The following is a 22,529-nucleotide window of genomic DNA, read 5'->3' on the forward strand; positions in this document are numbered from 1 at the left end:
AGGGAATTATTTTAAATGAGGCAGTTGGGACTTTTTCAAAGGCCAGCATTGCACTTGTCCTGAAATTATCAGAATTTATATGTATTTCATATTTGTAGAATTTCAACTTACATTTAAAGAAATTTGAAAGTCAAATGAAACTATGTAGTTTCTTTTATTTTCTTTCAAGGCAGGAACAAACACATGGAAACCAAATCTATTTGACTTAAATTTTCATGTGCTAAATAAACAATTCTAGTGCCCCTGCAATTATTATTTTAAAAATAAGCCAAATTAATAAGGTATTTAATTTCCTTACTTCCTAAAACACAAGTTAACCTTATCATTTAGGGAAAAACTTTGTAACCGGAAAGAATGGCGTTCCGTTTGCTTTCCTTTGCGTGTATTCTTTGGCACAGAAAGGGGCCGGCATGTCACCATTGTCGTCCTAAAAGCGCTAACATTTCTGGAACAATTACTGTATGTCAAGGAACTATGCTGAGTGCTTCTTTTGGAATATCTGTTGAATGTTTATCTAAGTTCAAGCAAGATGTGCTAGTGTTCCCTTTTTTGTTTCAGGTTGGGAACCTGAGGCACTGGTGGTTGGGGGTGGGCGTTGGTCGGTGACTTCCCTAAAGGCTGCGGGAGCCACTGCATCGCATCGACGCTCGGAAAAGTATTTGTGGCCTTGGACTATCTTGCTTTCTGGGAGCGCTGACCACTTGCTCTTCAATAGTTGAGGCATCAATGGGATAATTATGATTAGAAGTCCCAGTAAAAGATGGCTCTTTTGATCTTCATTCCTTTGATTTCATTAATAGGTATGGCTTAATAGGCGTGGGTGGGTAGGGATGGGATGTGGGAGGAGGCAGTTGAGGAACGGGGACAAATCAAGTAAAATGTACTATAGTTAAGAATAGAATTAAATTACTGGGAATCATTTGCCTCTTTTTTGAACCTTGACCTCTTCCAGTGTTTTTTCAGGCTTCAGTCATATTCCTACGATGTGAAGAGTAGGGGAGGCCTAAATTCTAAAATCCTCTCTTGTATGTATTAGATATCTGACCTTGGGAAAGTCACATAACCTCTTTTTTTTTTTTTTTTTAATTTCCTTTTTCCCCTCCAACACATGCTCCCAATACACAAATAAGCTTTTTCCTTTTTTTTTTACAAATGTATTTATTTATTTATTATTTATTTATTTATTTTTGGCTGAGTTGGGTCTTTGTTACTGCACGCGGGCTGTCTCTAGTTGCTGCGCACAGGCTTCTCATTGTGGTGGCTTCTCTTGTTGCGGAGCACAGGCTCTAGGGCGTGCGGGCTTCAGTAGTTGTGGCTCGCGGGCTCTAGAGTGCAGGCTCAGTAGTTGTGGCTCACGGGCTTAATTGCTCCGCGGCATGTGGGATCTTCCTGGACCAGGGATAGAACCTGTGTCTCCTGCATTGGCAGGGGGATTCTTAACCACTGCGCCAACAGGGAAGTCCCTCACATAACCTCTTGAAGCTTTCTTCATCTCTAAAGTTGTGGGGTTGATCCTCTAATCAGTAAATGACTCCTAGAGCTTTTCTTCTCTAACTTTTGGTTGTTTTAGGAATATTTCAATGCATTATTTAGACAGGCTAAAGCCTGTCTTCTTCTAAAATAGAAAGACCTAAATTATCTTCAGAGTTAGTGCTGAATGGAAACGCAGTTTAAATTAAAGATCATGAGATAGATTTCTTGGGGACATTGGCACTTTTTTTTTTTTTAGGTACTTTAGGGAAGCTGGTAAGTGGTGGAGCTGAAACTTCAGTGAACGTCTGGCTGACCCAAAGCCTAAGCTTTTAGCTACTTGGTTATGTGGTTCTAGTTAAAACTAGATTAGAAAACCATTTGGATTTCTGTGTTACAAGGCACCTGGATGGTTTTCATTTTATTGGTCATGTAAAATTTCTTGTGAAATGGTAATAAATATTTATATTTTGGGAAAGAAATCTACCAAGTCTTTTCCAAGAAGTTTTTCTGATACAGTACAAATAGGCTTCTATCTTTGTTTGGTTTTAACTTATTTTGAAGTATATTTCCATTTTTCATGATGTGAACATATATTTTTAGTATAGACGTTGATAAGAGTAGAATTTGTGGAAAAGGAGAATAGAGAAAGAAAAGGCAACTAAAATGAAGGATACTATTCATTAGTCTGTGTGCTATTAAGCATAGATATGCAGAACAGTGTGGAAAACATGAGAACCTTTTAGGGATCCCATGTAAGTGTAGCTATTAAAACATTTCTCTGAGCTGGAACCTCTATTTGTGATGATACAGTGAATAATATGGAACAGAACTGTTATTTCTTGTGAATGTTTGTAAAATGTCATTAAAAACGTATGTTCTCACTTCCCACAGACTTTGTTTGGAGGCCGGTCTTGCACACATTTAGCTCTGTGAGAGCAGCATCTACAGCATTGGAACGAGAGCTTTGTGCATTTATGTCACTTCCTTTGGTGGCATCCCTTAGAATTTTTTTACTCTCTTTGGACAGAATTTCAAACATGAGCACATTTTCTAGTATCTTTTTTTTTTCTTTTAAATAATATGGGCAAGGAGATATGGCACTACATTTGTGTTACTGTTTTTTATCTAAAAATAAAAGCAAAAATCCTCAGCTGATTATATGCTTTCCTTACTTCCTGTTGTGGTCTGGTGGAGATAATGCCAGTGAAAACAGCATTTTCATTTTTTTTACCTCTGGATCATTTTCATGGAAGTACAGGTGGTTCTCTATATGGGGATGTGGATAGGAAGTTAGTGATGTGACTGTATGTATAGTTTGATAAATATCCCTGGGTGACCCTGATGGGTTCCTCCAAGTTGAGAACCATTCTGTTAATCTATTCTTCTTTGCTGGTTGGATAATCCAGTCTTGGAACTAGAATAATTGATGACAATTTTGATATATGTTAAGTTAGGAGATGTAATCACCTAATCAAATTTGATGATGTTCTTCTCCCCACACATACCCCTGCCACCCCATATTTAAAGGTAGCGCAGGTGACCCTTGAACAACGCGGTGGTTAGGGGCGCCAACCTGGCACAGTCAGAAATCCACATGTAACTTTACAGTTGGCCCTCCATATCTGCAGTGCAGGCATCCTCAGATTCAGCCATCCATGGATCACTAGTACTGCAGTACACACATTGAAACGAATCCATGTATAAGTGGACCTGTACAGTTCAAACCCATGTTGTTCAAGGGTCAACCCTATATTGAGGTTACTCTATTCCCTTTAAGATCTTGAGCCAATTACTTAACCTCATGGAGTCCCAGTTTCCTAATTTACATAAAGGAAATAAATAATGCCTAATTTACAGGTTTTGAAGCTTCAATGACATACTATTACTGAGCCTTTAAAAGGTTTTTTTTTTGCCAATCTAATAGATGAAAATGGTATTTTGTTTTAATTTTACATTTTTCTGCTTAATGCTTGGATGGAGCATCTTTTTCATATATTTATTGGCTAGTTGTATCTTCCCTTCTGTGAATTGCCTATGCATGGTACCCTCCATTTTTCTATTGAGTTGACATATTCTTTTGATATTTGGGAGTTGCTTAGATATTTTGGATATTAATTCTTTATTATTTAGGTTGCAAATATTTTCTGCCTATCTTCAGAGAAGCTGTGTTGCCTTTTGTCTTACAGACATTTTAAATTCTGATGTATTGCATTTTGTCAATCATTTTTATATGTGACTTTAGCATTTTGATTCTTATGTAAGGATTTCTTACCCCATAGTCGCAAAGTTGTTTTTCCTTATTTCTTTTTTATTCTTTTATGTTTTAATTTTTTTACACTTGGATCTTTAATCCATGTGGAATTTATTTTTTCCATATAAATAATATTTTCATCACCTCTTAACAGAAAAATCTTTTCTCTTCCCCCTTTTTTGAAATGTCTCCTTTATTGTATATTGCATTCTTATTTATACAAATAGTCTGCTTCTGGATTCTCTTTGGTGTCAGTGATCTATTTCTGTGCTAGTGCCACATTATTTTAATTACAACAGCCTCATAATAAAACATATAGAAGGCAAATCCTCCTCCTTTTGTTCTACATTTTCCAAGTTGTTTGGTTTTTTTCTAATGCATGTATTCTTCTGGGCAAATATTTGGAATTAATTGTCAGGGATTTCTGCTATCTTTAAAATATTAAATTTTGCAATAATGAGTATGATATGTTTATATATTTCTCCAATTATTCAGGTTTTCTTGTTTATCTTTTAGAAAATTGATGTAGATTTACTAATGAAGGTCTTACATTTTATGTTAGGTTTGTTTCTAGGTATTTAATTTTTCCACTGCAAAAGCTTTGTTCAGTGTCTGGCATGTTATAGGTGCTTGGTAATTTTTTTTAAATTGATGAATAAATGAATGTATGCATATATATATTGATAAACAAAAAATGAATGTTTTGAGCAAAGTTTGAAAATACCTTCAAAATAGTGCATTTCCACTTATTTTAAAGTGAGAAAACATTGGTACTTAAAATTTTGGCATTTTTAACAATTGTAGTTATGTTTCTTTGGAGTTACCTGTACATTGCTAAGGACAAGTATTTTTTGGTATTTTTCTTTCTCTTGCATAATGCTGTAGGGATTCGTGCATATTGTGTGTGATCAGTGTAGTTTGTTCTATTTTGTCACTGAATAGTGTTCCATTGTGTAGATACACCGCAGTTTATCCATCCACCTGTTGACAGAAATTTGGGTTTTGAGTTTGGGGCTAATACAAATAAAGCTGCTATGAACATTCAAATATATAGGTCTTTGTGTGAACTTATGTTTTCATTTCTCTTGAGGAAATACCTAAGAATAGGGTTATAGGTCAGTGGGTAATTATATGCTTAACATTGTAAGAAACTGTCAAACTTTACTAAAGTGACTTTATATACCATTTTGCATTTCCACCAGCGAGTTGTATGAGAGATCCAATTGGTCCCAGAACCTCCATCCATCCTTTGTGCTTTGGTTTCATATTGTCTTAAACAATAAAATGCCTTTTAAAAAAATTAAGAGAAAAAACACACACACACATATGTATTCTATTATATTTACCCATGTTTTGCCATTTTTTTACCCATATATTTTATTACTTCCTGAAGATCTGTAGTTTCCATCTGGTGTTATTTCCCTTCAACTTTAGCATTTTTTGTAGTGCAGTTCTTTTGGCGATGAATTCTCTCCATTTTCATTGATCTGTCTTTTCTTGTCTTTTCTTGCCTTTGTTTTGGAAGTATACTTTCACTGGATATAGAATTTTGAGTTACAGGGTTTTTTTGTAAAGATTTTCCATTTTCTTTTGGCCTGCATTGTTTTTGATAAGTCAACAGTGTGTTGTTAACTTAGTATATAATATATTGTTTCTCTTAGACTGTTTTAAAGGTTTTCTCCTCATTTTTGGATTTCAGCAATTTTTCTGTGATATGCTAAGGTGGTCTTTCCTTTATATTTATTTATCCTCCTTAGGATATCCTGAACTTTGTGGATCTGTAAGTTCATGTTTTCGCCACATTTGGGAAATTACTTACCGTTACATTTTCACATTTTTTTCACCCCATATTTTTTACCTTCATTCTGAGACTCATAACATATTTTAGACCACTTTAAAAATTATTATTATATAAATTTCAGGTGTACATCATTATAATTTGACATCTGTATTCACTACGAAGTGATCACCATGACAAGTCCAGTTGCCATCCACCACCAAACCATTGACCCTCTTCACCCACCTCACTCACCCCTCAACCCCTTCCCCTCTGGTAACCATTAAACTAATCTCTGTATCTATGAGTTTGTTTTTGTTTTATTTGTTTGTTTTGTTTTGTTTAGATTCCACATGTCAGTGAAATTATACAGTATTTGTCTTTCTCCCTCTGACTTATTTACTTAGCATAATACCTTTGAGGTCCATCCATGTTGTTGCAAATGTCAGGATTTCATTCATTTTTATGGCCAAGTAGTATTCCATTATGTTTATATACCACATCTTCTTTATCCATTCATCTGTTGATGGACACTTGAGTTGTTTCCATATCTTGGCTATTGTAAATAATGCTGCAGTGAACGTAGGGGTGTATATGTCTCTTCAAATTAGTGTTTTCATATTTTTTGGGTAAATACCCATAAGTGGATTAGCTAGATCATATGGCTTTTCTATTCTTAATTTTTTCAGAAATCTCCATACTGTTTTCCATAGTGCCTACACCAAATTACAGTCCTACCACCAGTGCACAAGGGCTCCCTTTTCTCTACATTCTCTCCAACATTTGTTATTTCTTGTCTTTTTGAGAATAGCCATTCTAACAGGTGTGAGGTGATATCTCATTGTGGCTTTGATTTGCATTTCCCTGGTAATTAGTGATGTTGAACATGTTTTCATGTACCTGTTGCCCATCTGTATGTCTTCTTTGGGAAAATGTCTATTCAGATCCCCTGTCCAGTTTTGAATTGGGTTTGTTGTTGTTGTTGTTGAGTTTTATGAGTTCTTGATATATTTTGGATATTAGCCCATTATCAGATATATGACTAGCAAATATCTTCTCCCATTCATTAGGTTGCCTTTTCATTTTGATGATGGTTTCCTTTGCTGCACAAAAAAGCTTTTTAGTTTGATGTAGTCCCATTTATTTATTTTTGCTTTTGTTTCCCTTGCCTTTGGAGTTAAATCCACAAAAACATCATTAAGGCTGATGTCAGTGAGGTTACAGCCTATGTTTTCCTCTAGGAAGTTTAAGATTTCAGATGTTATATTCAAGTATTTAATCCATTTTGAGTTAATTTTTGTGTATGCTGTATTTAGACCACTCTTAATTGTCTCACAGGTCACTGAAACTCTCATGTCTTTTCAGTCTTTCTTCCTTACTGTTCTTTAGACTCCATGATTTCCATTGATCTGACTTCTACTTACCTGATTTATTTCTGCCATATCCAAGTTCTGCTATTAAATTCATGATTTTTCATTTCAGATACTCTCTCATTTGTTTGTTTTTTTTGATAGTTTCATAGTTTTTATTCCTCAACTGAGATTTCCACATGTTCATGCATTGTGACCGTATTTTCCTGAACGTCCTTGAACATATTCATAATAATGACTTTAAAATCCTTGTTTGTAGGGGTCCTCTCAGGATTGATTTCTTTTGATTTTCTTTTGTACCAAGAAGTTATTTATTAATAAGTAAGAGTGTGTTTTTCCTTTATTGTTTGTTTTTAATATCCAATATTTAATTATATCAAAAGTTGGGGGGACTGGGCATGGTTCTTTTTGGGTAGGCAAGAGAATAATTTAAATTATTTTAAAATATTTAATATTAATTAATTAGAATATTAATATTATAATATATAATATTAATAATATTAATATTATATAATATAATAATATCAATAAATATCTTAAAGATATTTATTATAGAATGTGTTATGATTTTCTCATGATTAAAATTTCTTAATTTTTTTTGTTTTTGGTAAATAATTACTTTTAAAGTTCATTGTGTCTTTGATAAGTCTCCAGAGTAAAAATATGTCATAGGTTAGATATTTCTCTCTCTCTCTCTCTCTCTCTCTTTCTCTCTCATATTGTTCATGGGCTGTATGTATAAAATGAGCCTTATCAACTGAATTTTTTACCTCATTTACATCATTACTGTTTGCTTATTTGGCAAAAATAGAGTATTAAAGTGTGTTTAAGTCTGAAATCTGGGTAAAATGGAAGTCTTGACAAATACCTGTGATTAGAAACTGCTCCTAGTATAAGAGAATGTATTTTTTTATAATAAATATTAGAAAGAAAGTCAATTATCAAACCTTTTTTTTTTCTTAATAGATTACAGTTTGTGATATTCAGTTACGTTTTAGAAACAAGTGAATTGGTTTATACTGAAAAGAAACTTGATTACATGTTGAAAGGTATACAGTATCTCTAATGAAAGAAAAAGATAAGTCATAAAGATTGCTTTTAAAAAGTGAAGAGTGTTATGATCCTCTCACGTCTACAGAGATAAAGTGGTAGGCTTTGACTAAGATATTTTAGCTTAATTTCTTTGCTTTTATAAATTTCTAAATCAAAATTAGTTAAGACAAACTAAATTAAAATGGAGAGCTCTGGATTTTGAAAAGCCAAATTAAACTTTAAATTTTGTTATATTGCATCATTATTTTGTTTTGCTTTTTACCTAGCATTTAATAAAGAAATTTACAAAATTTCCAATGGTTTTATATAGAACTATGGTTATTTATAAATCATGTATTTTTAGTTTTAATATAAAAATTCCCTTAAGGATACTGTATATAATCTTTGCTAATTAAACTTTCAAATTTGGAAACAGCTCTTTTATAAAGTAAATCATGGCTGTACACTATTTGTCAGAAGTTATGACACCTTTTATGAAACTAAAAAAATAGGGTGATATATATTTAGGTGACTGCATTTAGTTGTATTATAATTTAAATTGCTACTTAATGTTACAGACTAGTCCTTTTTAACTCTTTGATACTTTAAATTTTACGTAAGTCTGATCTTTACTGGGTTTTGTTGTTTTTAATTTTTTCTTTCACTGGTAATTCATCTCAGTTCTGCTTTCCAATAATATCCAAAACTGACCATTTGTCACCACCTCCATACAACTACAATTATCAAAGCCCTCATCACATTTCGCCTCATATTGGATTTCCTGCTTCCACTTCTTCCTCTCCACGGTCTTTTCCCTACACGGCAGCTAGAATTCTTCATGAAACAGGTACTCTGCCCAGAATCCTGTAGTGGCTTCTCATCGCAAAGCCAAGTCCTTAGTCTGGCCCTTAGACTCCTATGTGACTGCTTCTCTAATCTCATCTCCTAATACTCTTACTTCACCCTGCTCTAAACGCAGGGCTTTCTTAACTGTCTTCCTCAAACATTTGACGCACACTTGTACCTCAGAGTATTGATTGGCACAGTCTTCCTCCCAGGACTCCTCTTCTGCCTGTGTGAATGAGCTGCTCCCACACTTCATCTAAGAATTTACTAAAATACTTTTTGTCAGAGGCCGTCCCTGATCTCTCATATCTAAAATCCTCTTCCCCACCTCATCTGCAGATCAATCTACATGTTTAATTGTAAATGTTTACATCTTTGTCTCATTTTTGACTTACCCAGGCCTACTTTGACAGCAGATATTTTTAGCAGTCTCTTTTATTGAATTCTTTTAAAAACATTCAAGCTACTTTCATAGAAACAAAATCTCATTTTTTTATACTGATAAAGTCACTGCCTTATATAGTTTTTATTAAATCTCATAATTATAACAACAGATACAGTTGGCATGAATGTTTTGGAAATAAACATACCTGCTTGCTAAAGCTAAAACTTAACTGGTGGGAGCCAAGTGTGGGCTTCATTCTAGAGCTGTCTACCAGACTCAGCAGACAGACCACTGTGGACATCAGGCAGGATATTTATGGAAGTGGAGAGTCTTTGTTAATCGTCTGGGGAATTGATCAAGTAGATCTCGATTAAGAGAGTTTAATTGTAGTTAAAAATTGAAACTGAAATAAGCTTAGCTTGATTATATAAAAGAGCTCTTCTAGATTATTCTAACTTTTATTGTTGGATTAGTTCATCTTGAAAATAAATTATATAATTATCTCTAGTAGAAACTTGCATATAAAATTAATTCCAAGAGTGGAAATAAATAACTACTAGAGAATCGCTGCTTTTCTTAAAATAACATATATTATAAAAAATATATCCAATGAAAAAATTCTGGAGTTGGATAATAATGATGGTTGCGCAACATTGTGGAGGTACTTAATGCCCCTGAATCAAACACTTAAAAATGGTAAATTTTATGTTATGTATATTTTCCCACAATAAAACCAAAATAAAAATACATCTACACATAAAAAATAATATAAATAAACCTGTGACAAATTATTAATGTGCAATATAGAAGAAAAGTCAGAATTCATGGAATTAGAGGACTTGTATTTATATAATACTAGTTCTACCATGAATGAGTTGGCAACATTTTGACAAATCTTTTACATTTTATTTTTTTTAAATTAATTAATTTTTGACTGCGTTGGGTCTTCGTTGCTGCGCACGTGCTTTCTCAAGTTGCGGCGAGCAGGGGCTACTCTTCGTTGTGGTGTGCAGGCTTCTCATTGCGGTGGCTTCTCTTGTTGCGGAGCATGAGCTCTAGGCGCACGGGCTTCAGTAGTTGTGGCACGCGGGCTCAGTAGTTGTGGCTCACAGGCTCTAGAGTGCAGGTCAGTAGTTGTGACTCACAGGCTTAGTTGCTCCGTGGCTTGTGGGATCTTCCCGGACCAGGGCTTGAACCCATGTCCCCTGCATTGGCAGGCGGATTCTTAAGCACTGCGCCACCAGGGAAGTCCCTTTTACCTTTCCTTAGCTGTAGTTTTCTTAAGTTTTATGTGAATTTACTTACTCCTCACAACTCTCGGGAGTTTTATGAGGAACAAATGAGGTTATTTATATAAAAATCTTTTATGAACTGTGTAAGTCAGTTTATAGACTTCAGGTGGAATTTTTCATATTTTTGGAAGAGTAATTCATAGAACTGACTGTTGGTATTGCATATAAGGTTTTGGCTTGAGGCATTTGCTACTGAGGTTTTAAAAATATTTAAATTGCGTATTTAAAATGTTTTTTTTTTTGTGAAAATGCAGCTGTTTATTCCCCAGGGTTTAATTAATTGAGAATGGAAAAGTTTAGCTTATATTTGGAGAGTTACACTTCTTATTGGCATTATTAAATGTTCAGGTTTTTTATTATTGATGTCTTTTCTTAACAGGTTCCCTTCATAACTTCTGAAGGGAAAACCTTGCAAGCTGAGGTAGATACTGGATAACTTAGTTTTTCCTTTCTTATTTGAAATCGGTGTGTTAAAAAGCAATTATCAAAAAAAAAAAAAAAAGGTTTATGCAGTGGAACAGGAAATGGTAGACTGGGCAAGTATAATGATGTCATAAATCAGATTTAAGTAATAGAAAATTATTTATTTTGGACATTGATTAAAGTGCATTTCTGGTTGCTCACCTTCAGTGGACTAAGAGAGATTTTTTTCCTCTGAGTAAGAAAACAGTGAGTTGAGGCTTCCCTGGTGGCACAGTGGTTGAGAATATGCCTGCCAATGCAGGGGACACGGGTTCGAGCCCTGGTGTGGGAAGATCCCACATGCCGTGGAGCAACTAGGCCCGTGAGCCACAATTACTGAGCCTGCGCGTCTGGAGCCTGTGCTCCGCAACAAGAGAGGCCGCGATAGTGAGAAACCCGCGCACCGCGATGAAGAGTGGTGAAAGCCTTCACACAAAAACGAAGACCCAACACAGCCATAAATAAATAAATAAATAAATAAAATTTTAAAAAAGAAAAAAAAAAGAACTTGTTATAAAAAAAACAAAAAAACAGTGAGTTGGAGGAACTCAGTTAATTTACAGAGATTTATTTTTGTAAAAATAGAGATAGGATGTAGGAAAATGGTCAATAGAAAGCTCACTTTAGAAAGAAGCTCTTTTTATAAGATAAAGAGGAAAAATAATCAGAATTTAATTAGCTGAAATCTTTATTGAATGTTCCATTTGGGGCATAACAAAGAACTCTGTACCTAGGATACAATGTATAATATTAGAAAGATGTGATCTTAATCTTTAGAATTCACTGTTTTAAACATCCTCCATCACTTACTTAACCTGTGTTCAGTTTCAAGTGATTCTTTTTTCCCTTAGTTAGTTGTAACATTTCTGCAATTTGCTCCAGAATTACTTTAGATAGATGTGTGGCCCATTGACATATTTTAAAATTTTAGATTTGTGTGCCTTTAGGCCGCACACTCAGTCTTTTATTTGCCATAGTCTCTGCCATTTCTATGGTCTCTGCCTTACCACACTTATTTCACTTATGTGAAACACCTGGGCTTTGGAGACATATGTCACTCTTGCTAAACCTTTACCTAACAGGCACAAGGCAAGGATAAAAAGGAAAAGGATAATTCCTGTCTGTTCAACCCATGCCTGCAAAGTTCTTACCTTTTCCTGTCATGCCTAGTGAGTGGGGATTCCCACAAGGCTTGGATGAGCATGTCTAAAACCAAGTGATCTTTAAATTATCCCTCTGCCTGGTGTCATCTCCTGGTTTTAGTTATAGCTTTCTAATGCTCCAAGTGCTGCTAAGTCTGTCATTTGCCGTAATATACTGTGAGTAAAGGACTATGCTAAATTTCCCTTAAGCCACAGTCTAGTGGAGGGTAAGGACTTCTAGTTTTATCTAGTTATTTCTCATACTTTTTGAATTGATATTTTTGGAAATGATACATTCCTTGGGGACCTCTTTTGGGGGAGGGGCCTATTACTAATACAGTAGTATTTCCAATTATATTTAAATGAATGTCTTCAAAATGTAATGGTTAAGGTGTTTACGTGGTAATAGAACTTAAAAATAAATCCTATAAATCATTACTAATTTGAAATGAAAAACTCTGAACCATCCAGGTATCACTCTGTTTAAAATTGCCCTGACCACATTCTCTGTCTTCCTTACTCTGATTTATTTTTCTTCATCAGACTTTTCACCACTTAAATTGTGTGTTTGTGTCTTTATTTGTTGTCTGTCTCTTCCTACTATGTAAGCATGTGAGCAGGGACTTGTTTCTGATTCCTGTTCTATTTCACTGCTTACAACAGTGTCGGATACATAATGAGAAACTTACTAAATATTTGGTGTAGGAGTGCATGAAACCCTTCTCATCCACCTGTAGTATGTTCTCTTCTGGGTGCTGCCCTCTCCATTCTGCTGTCAGCATCCTTTGGCTTAGTACATATAAAACACGGATCCTGATGTTGTAACTCTCCCTACTCGAAGCCCCCTCTTGTCCTCAGAATGACATCAGTCCTTAAGTATATCTCACTTAATCTTCTCACTTTAATACAATTTGTTGTCTACCTGCCTGTTTTTTGTTTGTTTGTTTTTTTAATTAAACCTTTGAGCTCCTTGAGGAAAAGAACTTTGTTGTCTTCATCGACTTATCCCCTACACCTTACATGGTATCTGAAGGTGCTCAAGAAATGTTTGTAGAATGAAGGAGTAACATTTTACAAGGGGAAAAAAAGGCAAGTCCGGAGGTGATAGGATACATGCTGACGGTGATGCTGCTAGTGAGCGGCAGGGTTGCACTGACTCCCTCAGGCCAGTGCTCTACCACTAATAGGAGTGGATTTTGATTTTTAACGAAAAGTATTTTTGTTTCTTCACTTACAGATATTGAAGATGTTAAGAAGTACAAACCTGGTTACTTAGAAGCTACGCTTAATTGGTTTAGATTTTATAAGATACCAGAGGGAAAACCAGAAAACCAGTTTGCTTTTAATGGAGAATTCAAGAACAAGGTGAAGTTGATAATCTTTATTTTAAAATGTGCCTGTGATCCCTGTACAATATTTCTTTCACTTTGGGGGATTTCATATGTGAACATTTGTATATAGTATGATAACAAAAGTGCTTTTTACCGACTTTCATATTTAAGGACATTATTTTATCATTTTTATTTTTAAAAAAGTTTTAGGAGATCTCTCTAAGTAAATCAGTAAGGCTGATAAATACCTATATGCATCTGTTTATCTATCAATAAGTCCTTCATCTCAGAAAATGAAGGATTTCCATGATCAGTCTAAGTCTGCAAATTGTATATGAAGAAAAGCCTTCCATTTACTTATTCCGGAGAAGAGAAAGTTACTTACCATTAATGCAGATCCAAACGGGCTTCCCTCCTAAGTGTTCATCCTACCATGGCTGAATTAAGCTGCTTAACAATTAAGACAGCACTTGAATTATCTTACTGTCAGAGGATTTTTCTATTAGAAAACCACAAAGTTACCAGAAAGTGGCTCTAATATGACACATATGGAGGAAATAGACCAAAGAGTTAAAGTCAAAAGCATGGACTATGTCTTTTAAGCTTACTGCCACTATATAAATTTCACATTATAAACCGACCTTTAAGTGGTACTAATAAGTAAAGTATGTTTTGCAGGTAAAGTAAGCCATGGTCATGAAAACTTTAAAATTACAATAAGTATTTTGTTATACAAGAGTTTATTGCTGAACCCAGTATTTTTTAAAGGTACATTAAAAGAACCCTTAAGATCTTGAGGCCTTTGTCTAGGATTTTTAAATATAAATACAAAACTATTATTTTAGACTGTAATCTCTCACCTAAGGAAAATTAGGAACATTTTGGGGGAAAAATATAAAGAATTTTCTGCTTTGGAAAAATAAAGCAAGTTTTCCTTAGACGGTCTTACTAGATCTATATCTATTGTTGATTTTGCATTTTTAGACACTATATGAATTCATACTAAGAAAAAAAATTAGAAAATGTTGAGGTTTACTACCTTCAGACAGTGGATAATCTAAAACGATTATGCAATTGGACTACTTACAGCTTTGATGATGATGAAATTAATAGGTATATGCTTATTTACAAGCAAGATATTGATAGTAGGCTAACCACTTTACATTCAACGTCTTATTTATTCTTTCAACAACTCTATGATTTAAATCAGGGGTTTGCAAACTTTTTTGTGTAAAGGACCAGAAAGTAAATGTTACAGACTTTGTAGGCCATATGGTCTCTGTCACAACTACTCAACTCTTCCATTGTAGCACTAACGCAGTCAGAGGCCATGCACAGATGAATGGGCATGACTGTGCTCAATAAAAACTTTATTTACAAAAACACATGGTGAGCTGGATTTGGCCCACAGGCCCAAGTTTGCCAACCCTTGATTTAGATGATCTTCATTACATTGCATATTATAGATGAAGAAATTAATACAATGAGATTAAGTAATCTGCATAAAGTCACACAGCTGGTAAATAAGGATGTGAGAATTTATACTCAGGTTTGCCTGACTACAGAGCTCATGTTCTTAATAATTAACTGTCATACTATGACTAGTTCCATGTTAGTATAATGGTGTGATTGCAGTGTCTGTTTTTGGTTTTTAACTAGGCTTTTGCTCTTGAAGTTATTAAATCTACTCATGAATGTTGGAAAGCATTGCTTATGGAGAAGTGTGCTGGAGGGGCTATAAATTGGTGAGGACTTGTCTTTTCTATGTAGAGTTATTTTATTACTAACTGGTACTAAAGAGCCATATGATACTGCTCAGATCTGATTTTTTTTTTTAAGAGAATTGAAATATTTTTTCATTTAAAAAATGTTTACAGAGCACCTATTTGAAAGGTATTACCAAGTACTGGGCACTATGAAATTAGGAACTGACATGACCCCTTTTCCCAAGGAATTTATAGTTTAGTGGGGTATACTGTCAAATAAAGAGGCATTTAATTATAAGGCACTGTGAATATATGCAAAGGTGGATTTTCAGCGACTTTTCAACATGCAGACGTATGATTAATTGATGTAATAAGTACCACATCATTTCTTGGTAAGAACAGTCAAAAGCCTTCTTATCCAACAGGATCTGGGTCACCAGCTAATTGATTAAGGGGAATCAAACAATAGTAACATATATAACTCAAGAGTTTTATTTTACTTTAAAACATTTAAGTGTACATTCATTTATCAATCTGTGGATATAGGGCTAAGACCTTTTCTGTATAGATTACATATAGATTATATATAGCCTAACTTAATATATAATAGAAAATAAAGATCAAATCCTGTAATCTTTAAACTCCTTACACTTAAAAACCCTTATAAATTTTTAGGGTTCTTTTTTTCTAACCTTTTACAGTTGTCTTACCACACCTAATTTGATACCAAGTTTTTATAGTGATTCACCTTTATGGAGGCTTTTTAGAGCCTCAATAGTGTGTACAGCCTCAGTGGTTTTAGAGCCTACTTGGTGTTCATAGAAACAGTTCTCTTTCTATACTCCCTTCATTGATGGGCGTAATTAGGGCTTTAATTATGAAATTGTAATACCAAAGACCACTGACATAAAAAAGGTTTGGAAACAAAAACAACTGACTCTTGGTAAGCCTAACTAGGAAGCAAAAGTACACAGTCTTTCTGGAGAGCAGAGTCCTACCCATCTTCATTGTCCTCTTTGAATCAGGGGAAAGTGGGAAGCCATTTACTCTTCAGCAAATACTGATTGAGGGTCTACTGCCAAGTACTGTGCTGATAGTAGGGTTGCTGCTGTGAATACAATAAATAGAGTCCCCGTCCTTCTGGAGCATAAAGTCTGGGAATCAAGAGAGACATTAAAGAAATCATTAGAATAAAGTAATATGGAGTAAAGAATTAGGCAGTCTCAAGGAATATTTTATCCAAGTCATCAGAGGCTCATCTTGCAAATGCTTGGGCGTTATAGCTTCCAATTCTGTTTCTCTTGAGTCTAGAGTAACACTGTGGACTCCATCTTCTCCTCCCATTTTTCTTACCTCTTACGTATTGATAGAATACCCTTTTTTTTCATATAGTCTTAAAATTTAGGTAATTGTTTCTAACATAAATAGTACAACTTACTAACAAGAAAACTGGGTATAATGAAATGTCATCTAACCCTCACTATCCTAGTAACTAATAGACTGAATTCTTCTTTATGGTCAAATATTCTAAGTCAGATATTAATGTGATGGGCTTCTCTAAAAAGAGGGGCCTCTGATTGTCCAAAGAGGTATTTGCTTGCCGTTTGCTTTCCTCTCCTTCCTAATGGTACTTTCAGAAAAGCTCTTGCAGTCTTTAACGGGACTTGTATGGTTCCCAGGTTTCCTGAGCTGCACAGCTAGAGAGCATCTCTGGTTAGATTTTCTATAGCTTGATAGCATTCCTTCTATGCTGATTCTAATTATCTTTACTGTGAAGGTAACTTTATTTCTGTGCTCTGTGGAGTCATTTTGCTGTAGCTTCCTAGGTAAAGATAAGGATTACATTAACAATAAGAATTGACATTTATTGAACTCTAGTAGTTTTCAGGTTCTAAGAGTTTTATATGTATTATCTAATTAATATTCACCAGAACCCTATAAGATGTGTATCATTATTTTATCCATTTTACATATGAGGAAATTGAGGCCATGTAGAGATTGTGACCTATCGAAGGTCTCACTGTGTGATGGATTTAAGCCAGACTTCAAACCTACTCTCTCAACAGCTTTATTCTTCCTCTATGTTTTCAAAGAATACAACAAAATTAATTTTTTTAGCTTGAAAAATTTTAGGATATAAGTTTCTGGTTATAAATTTTACACATCTAGATAATTTCAAGTCAAAATATTCAGAATTTTAACTCATTTTTGTCCATATTTTCTTTGTTTTTTGTCATTACTTGATTTGTAAAATATATTTATATTAATAAAATTTTTCTTTCCTGTGTCTTTACCTAATGAATTGCTTCTCTCTCTCAGTTCCTTACAGTGTACTCTGTTATTGATTACCAAACCATCCCCCCTTCCTTTTTAACCTGTTCTCCCCACGCAAATCAGTTTAGGTCTGAACTGAAGACATTATCACAGCAGTTCTCTCAAACAACGTATAGTACAGCACAATTACCCAGGGAAACCATTAGAAAATTCAAATGCGTTATCCTTTTCTTTAAACCTGGTGAATTAGGATCTCTGAGGAGTAGGGTCTAAGCATCTGTATGTTTTAAAAGCTCCCTGGCTTCTGATGAGCTTCTGTGCTTAGAACCATTAAATCCAAACTTCTCTTAGAAGAACAAACAAGGCCTTCCAGGATTTGGCACTTGCTACCCGTCTAGCCTCATTTTCCGTCACTTCTTGCCTCTTTTTTCATGTTCCAACAACTTAGAACCACTTGTCACTCCTCACAAACACCATGTTCTTATTGACCTCTGGGCCATACTCATTTTGTTTCCCTTTGCCATGATTTTCTTCTCACTTCTTGAAATGGCTGACTTACTTATCTTTTAAGACTTGGTTTTGACATTGCTTTCTCAAGGAAACTTTCCCTCATCCTAGCCTTGTGCTTGCTAAGGTGCCATTACACCCTATTCCTTGCCCCCCTGTGTAGTCCTATCACTGCATTTATTAATTAACTGCTTGTTTTATGAGTTTGTCTTCTCCTCTAGAGTATAAGTTCCTCAAAAGTAGATGAATAAAGATGTTGTATTCATCTTTATATTCCTTATCCCTGACATGTAGTAGCCACTCAATAAATACTTGTTGGAGTAATTGCTGAATAATATTTTAAAGCCAACAAATAGATGTTTTTTAAAAATAAATTTATTTATTTACTTATTTATTTATTTTTTGACTGCCTTGGGTCTTTGTTGCTGCACGCGGGCTTTTTCTAGTTGTGACGAGCGGGGGGCTACTCTTTGTTGCAGTGCGCGGGCTTCTCATTGCAGTGGCTTCTCTTGTTGCGGAGCACGGGGTCTAGGCACATGGGTTTCAGTAGTTGTGGCACACGGGCTCGGTAGTTGTGGTGCACAGGCTTAGTTGCTCCACGGTATGTGGGATCTTCCTGGACCAGGGCTCGAACCCGTGTCCCCTTCATTGGCAGGCGGATTCTTAACCCCTACTGTGCCACCAGGGAAGTCCCTAGATGCTGTTTTTTAAATCCAGTAGTGACTCTACTGTTTCCAGGAGCCCTGCATTTATTAAATTATTTAATTGATAATCTTCTTTATCACAATAAGTTTTGTCATTGTTATTTTTATTCCTTTTCCCCACTGCTTAATGTTTACTCTGGAAGCTACGTATTTTTTTAGCAGGGATAATTTTGTTATTTCTGTTTTTACCAAAAACAACTTTAAATTCTTTGTCGGAGAAATACAGTTTTTTGCCATTTGGGTTTACTCTTCAACTCCTCTCACCCTTTCTTCATCATGGTTTATGTATCTGCCTTATTTTTGAGAAATCAGAACTGCACTGTTCATTTCACCCATTAATTTTATTCCACTAATCATTATTCCGATCCATTCGTCTTACAAATTTTTCAAGTTTTGACTGATTCTCAACTTTCCTTCTAATTATAAAACTGCTTTAATTTCTTTACTCATAAATTGTTTTGCCTTGCAACTACTCTCCTGTTTAACATATTCTTTACAGTACTGTCAGAATTATCTTTGAAAAATACAGATGTGATTGTCATTTTTATGCTTAAAATCTTCTTGTGACTCCCTTCAATTAATAGGATCTAATCCAGCTCTTCTATATATTAAACAGTGTGTCTAAACTGACTTTTCCAGCCTCCTGTTCATCTCCTCCTATTTCATTGTCTTTCCTCCATGAATGCCTGCTCATTCTTCAGGAAGCAGTTTAGATGTCACCTCTGCAAAGTATTTTCATTTCTTTTGGGCGAAATTAACTATACCCTCACCTGTGCTCTCATATCACTGCTATTTCACACCTCTAGGTAGAACTTGGAGTGTTTTATTACTTTTTTTATGCTCTAAATTGAGTTTGTACTTTAGCCCTAGTGACAGGACTTGGCATATAGTAGGTAGTTTAAACATGCTTACTAAATGAAAAAATTATATAAATATATATGAGGTTTTTCAAAATATGTCTATATTTCAAATATATATATATATATATTTTTCATATATATATTCTTCCAAATTGTTTATGTCTTGAAGTTGTTTCTTTTACCTTTCCAAAGGAAGGTGTATCTGATCCATATATGGATAGCTCCAGTTCTTTTAGCTTTGTATAGATTTATTTCAATGTCAGTTTTCTTCGACAAACTCTGGAGGTTATGGACCCAAATCATCATTCTTATCTCTTTAAATTTTCTCTCTCCTTTTTTCTTGAGTACTTTGCTTTAGAATGAAAAGCCTTGAGCAGTCTGAATCCTGGGCACTGTCTCTGAGGATTCTCATGAGTGTGGACCTTTGTCTGATTTGAAATTGTCTTGAAGAAAATAATCTTCTCTTGACTAAAATTTCATATTGCTGGCCCTGTAAATTTCATCTTTTAGGTATCTGTTTATTATTTGCAGGTAATTTTCTATTTCTGTTTCTTTTTATTTAATCACTTATTTTGCTCTTTATATAGCTATTAATATATCTTTATTATTTGTAAATGAAATTTGGTTTGTTGTGCATAGAAATTTTGGTATTGTTGATCTTTTGTTCTAATGTCATATCTGCTTATTTTGATCAGCAAGATTGTGTGTAGGGTACACAATGTTTATAAATTTAGAACAAAATATTTAATATCTTATTATAAAAAGGAAAGCAGCACATTCTTCCCAGTCAGTATTTTTAATCTCATTTATAGTAGGCACCATCATCTTTCCGTTAAGTGGTTATACTGCTTCTCCACTTGTATGCCATAGTCATAGTTTGAAAGCTAGAAAGAACCCTAAATATTACAATGCTCACGGGGGCTCCATGGTTCAACATTGTATCCCCAGCATCTAGAAATGTCCCTAACACATGGCATAAGAATAATTTTTTGAATCAATAAATAATATGAGTCAGTGTTAACTATTTCTGTATAAGGGACAATTCAGATAAAATTAAAATGTTTCTTGATAACGTGCCTTTTATTACACCTTCAAACATTCAAAGTAAAAATCACTTCCTTAAATCCTGAGGAAAGTATATTGCAACCCAGATTGCATTCTTTATTAACTAAAAGGATATTAGTGAGGAGGATGGCACTGTTTGTAGAAATAAAGTGCTATAAAAAAAGGGGGGGAACTATTGGAGAAATAGCAACAAGGGGCTTTGTTATCTCTCCTCTTTTATATTTTATATATCGTTCAAGAATCTCCTAAGTCCATTTGTATATACCTTCCATTTAATTCTTGAAACAGCCGTACTAATAATTTGTCCAAGGTGAAAAATGGCAGAGCTTGTTGGCTTCCTAGATTCTAGCTGGTTACTTGTCAAGATATTTTATTGGGGATATTTTAAAAGTTACTCAGTTTTTTAAATTTACAGAATATTTTAAAAGCTACTCAGTTTTTAAAATTTACAGTGCTGGCTTTACTATTTTCTTTCTTTTCTAATATTTCTGTTGATGGTTTTGCTTTGTTGTGGGAATAGAGGATTACTTTAGAAATAGGTTATCAGATTTAACAGGTAAAAATAGAGGACACCCCCTTAAATCTAAATTTCAGATTTTAATGTAAATGTCTCTTGGGACGTACTTATACTAAAAAATAGTTTGCTTGGGACATACTTATACTAAAAAATAATTTGCTGTTTATCGGAAGTTCAAATTTAACTGGGTGTTCTGTGTTTTATCTGGCAACCCTATTTACAGGACTCCCTGTTCTCTCATCACCATTTCCCCAGAATTCCCGAGGAATGTTTCACTTTGGTGTAGTTTTAATGTTAAAAACATTGTGTGTAGCAGGGGTCCCCAACCCCCAGGCCACGGACCAGTATCTGTCCGCGGCCAGTTAGGAACTGGGCCACACAGCAGGAGGTGAGCGGTGGGCGGGTGAGTGAAGCTTCATCTGTATTTACAGCTGCTCCCCATAGCTCGCATTACTGCCTGAGCTCCACCTCCTGTCAGCATTATGGTGAGTTGTATAATTATTTCATTATATATTACAAAGTAATAATAATAGAAATAAAGTGCACAATAAATGTAATGGGCTTGAATCATCCCCAAACCATCCACCCCCTCCCCCCACCCCATTCCGTGGAAAGATTGTCTTCCATGAAACCGGTCCCTGGTGCCAAAAAAGGTTGGGGACCGCTGGTGTATAGCATATTTAGTATACACCATGTTTTCTTCAGAGGAGTAGCACTTAAGACTTTTCAGTGTCTGTTTTTTTGCGTTGTTCCTTTTAAATTTAGTTTTGACTTTCTTTAGAGAAACATTTAACATATAAAGCCTTACCTTTTTCAATTTTTAGCTTACTTAAACATGGGCTGTGAAGAAGAGAGTATAACATAGTTTAGTCTTAAAGATGATAATGCCACCTTTCATCAAACATCATCACTTATGCCAAGAATGAAAACAAATTCCACATTTTGAGTCTGGATAGAAAGCAAAATGACCACTTTCATAATTGCTACGTACCCAGTGTCTGATTACGGGCAGTTGTAGCTGAGAAGATAAATAAATAACTAGACAGATCTTTTATCATATATATCCCAGCATATTTCACAAAGCCATCGCCAAAATAAATTTGATAACGTACATCCCTTAGATCCACTTGGAGAGCACACATGCGTGTGTGCATGTGTGTGTTTCATCTATTAATTATCTCCTTTAGGGATCTGCTAATCACTTATTCCTTCAATTCTGAAAAATTAATTTGGCTTTAACGCCCTTCTGTACTACCTTTTTCTGTATCCATTTTAATCTGATTTCTTTGATGAAATTTTAAAAAATTAGACTTAACACGTTTGAGGGGAATGATGCATTTGCTTTCATCTGAGAGGTAAGAAATACGTGGTGGGCAGCATGTTTGTGGAGATGGCAAGCTAGTCCCCACTGTGTGGGAAGACTTCGGACTTTATAGAGCCTTTACTGGTCATGGGAGGAGCTGCCGTCTGTGCCTTGCTAAGCTTCCTTACTTGTACAGAAACTGAGTTTTCATGTTCCTGTGGTTTCCTCTCAC

The 22,529-nt window shown here is 34.8% G+C and overlaps 1 protein-coding gene across 3 annotated transcripts in view; it reads left to right on the plus strand.

Annotated features, from left to right (window-relative positions):
* PPA2 (inorganic pyrophosphatase 2) overlaps positions 1-22,529 on the plus strand; it is a 91,068-nt gene that overhangs the window by 54,163 nt on the left and 14,376 nt on the right. For all 3 annotated transcript variants that reach the window (XM_061191194.1, XM_061191196.1, XM_061191195.1), the window contains 2 exons: positions 13,268-13,395; positions 15,021-15,106. In XM_061191194.1, coding sequence (XP_061047177.1) covers positions 13,268-13,395; positions 15,021-15,106 — 214 coding nt within the window. The remainder of the gene's footprint in view (positions 1-13,267; positions 13,396-15,020; positions 15,107-22,529) is intronic.

Source organism: Eubalaena glacialis, chromosome 5 (genome assembly GCF_028564815.1).
Source record: "Eubalaena glacialis isolate mEubGla1 chromosome 5, mEubGla1.1.hap2.+ XY, whole genome shotgun sequence".
NCBI lineage: Eukaryota > Metazoa > Chordata > Mammalia > Artiodactyla > Balaenidae > Eubalaena > Eubalaena glacialis.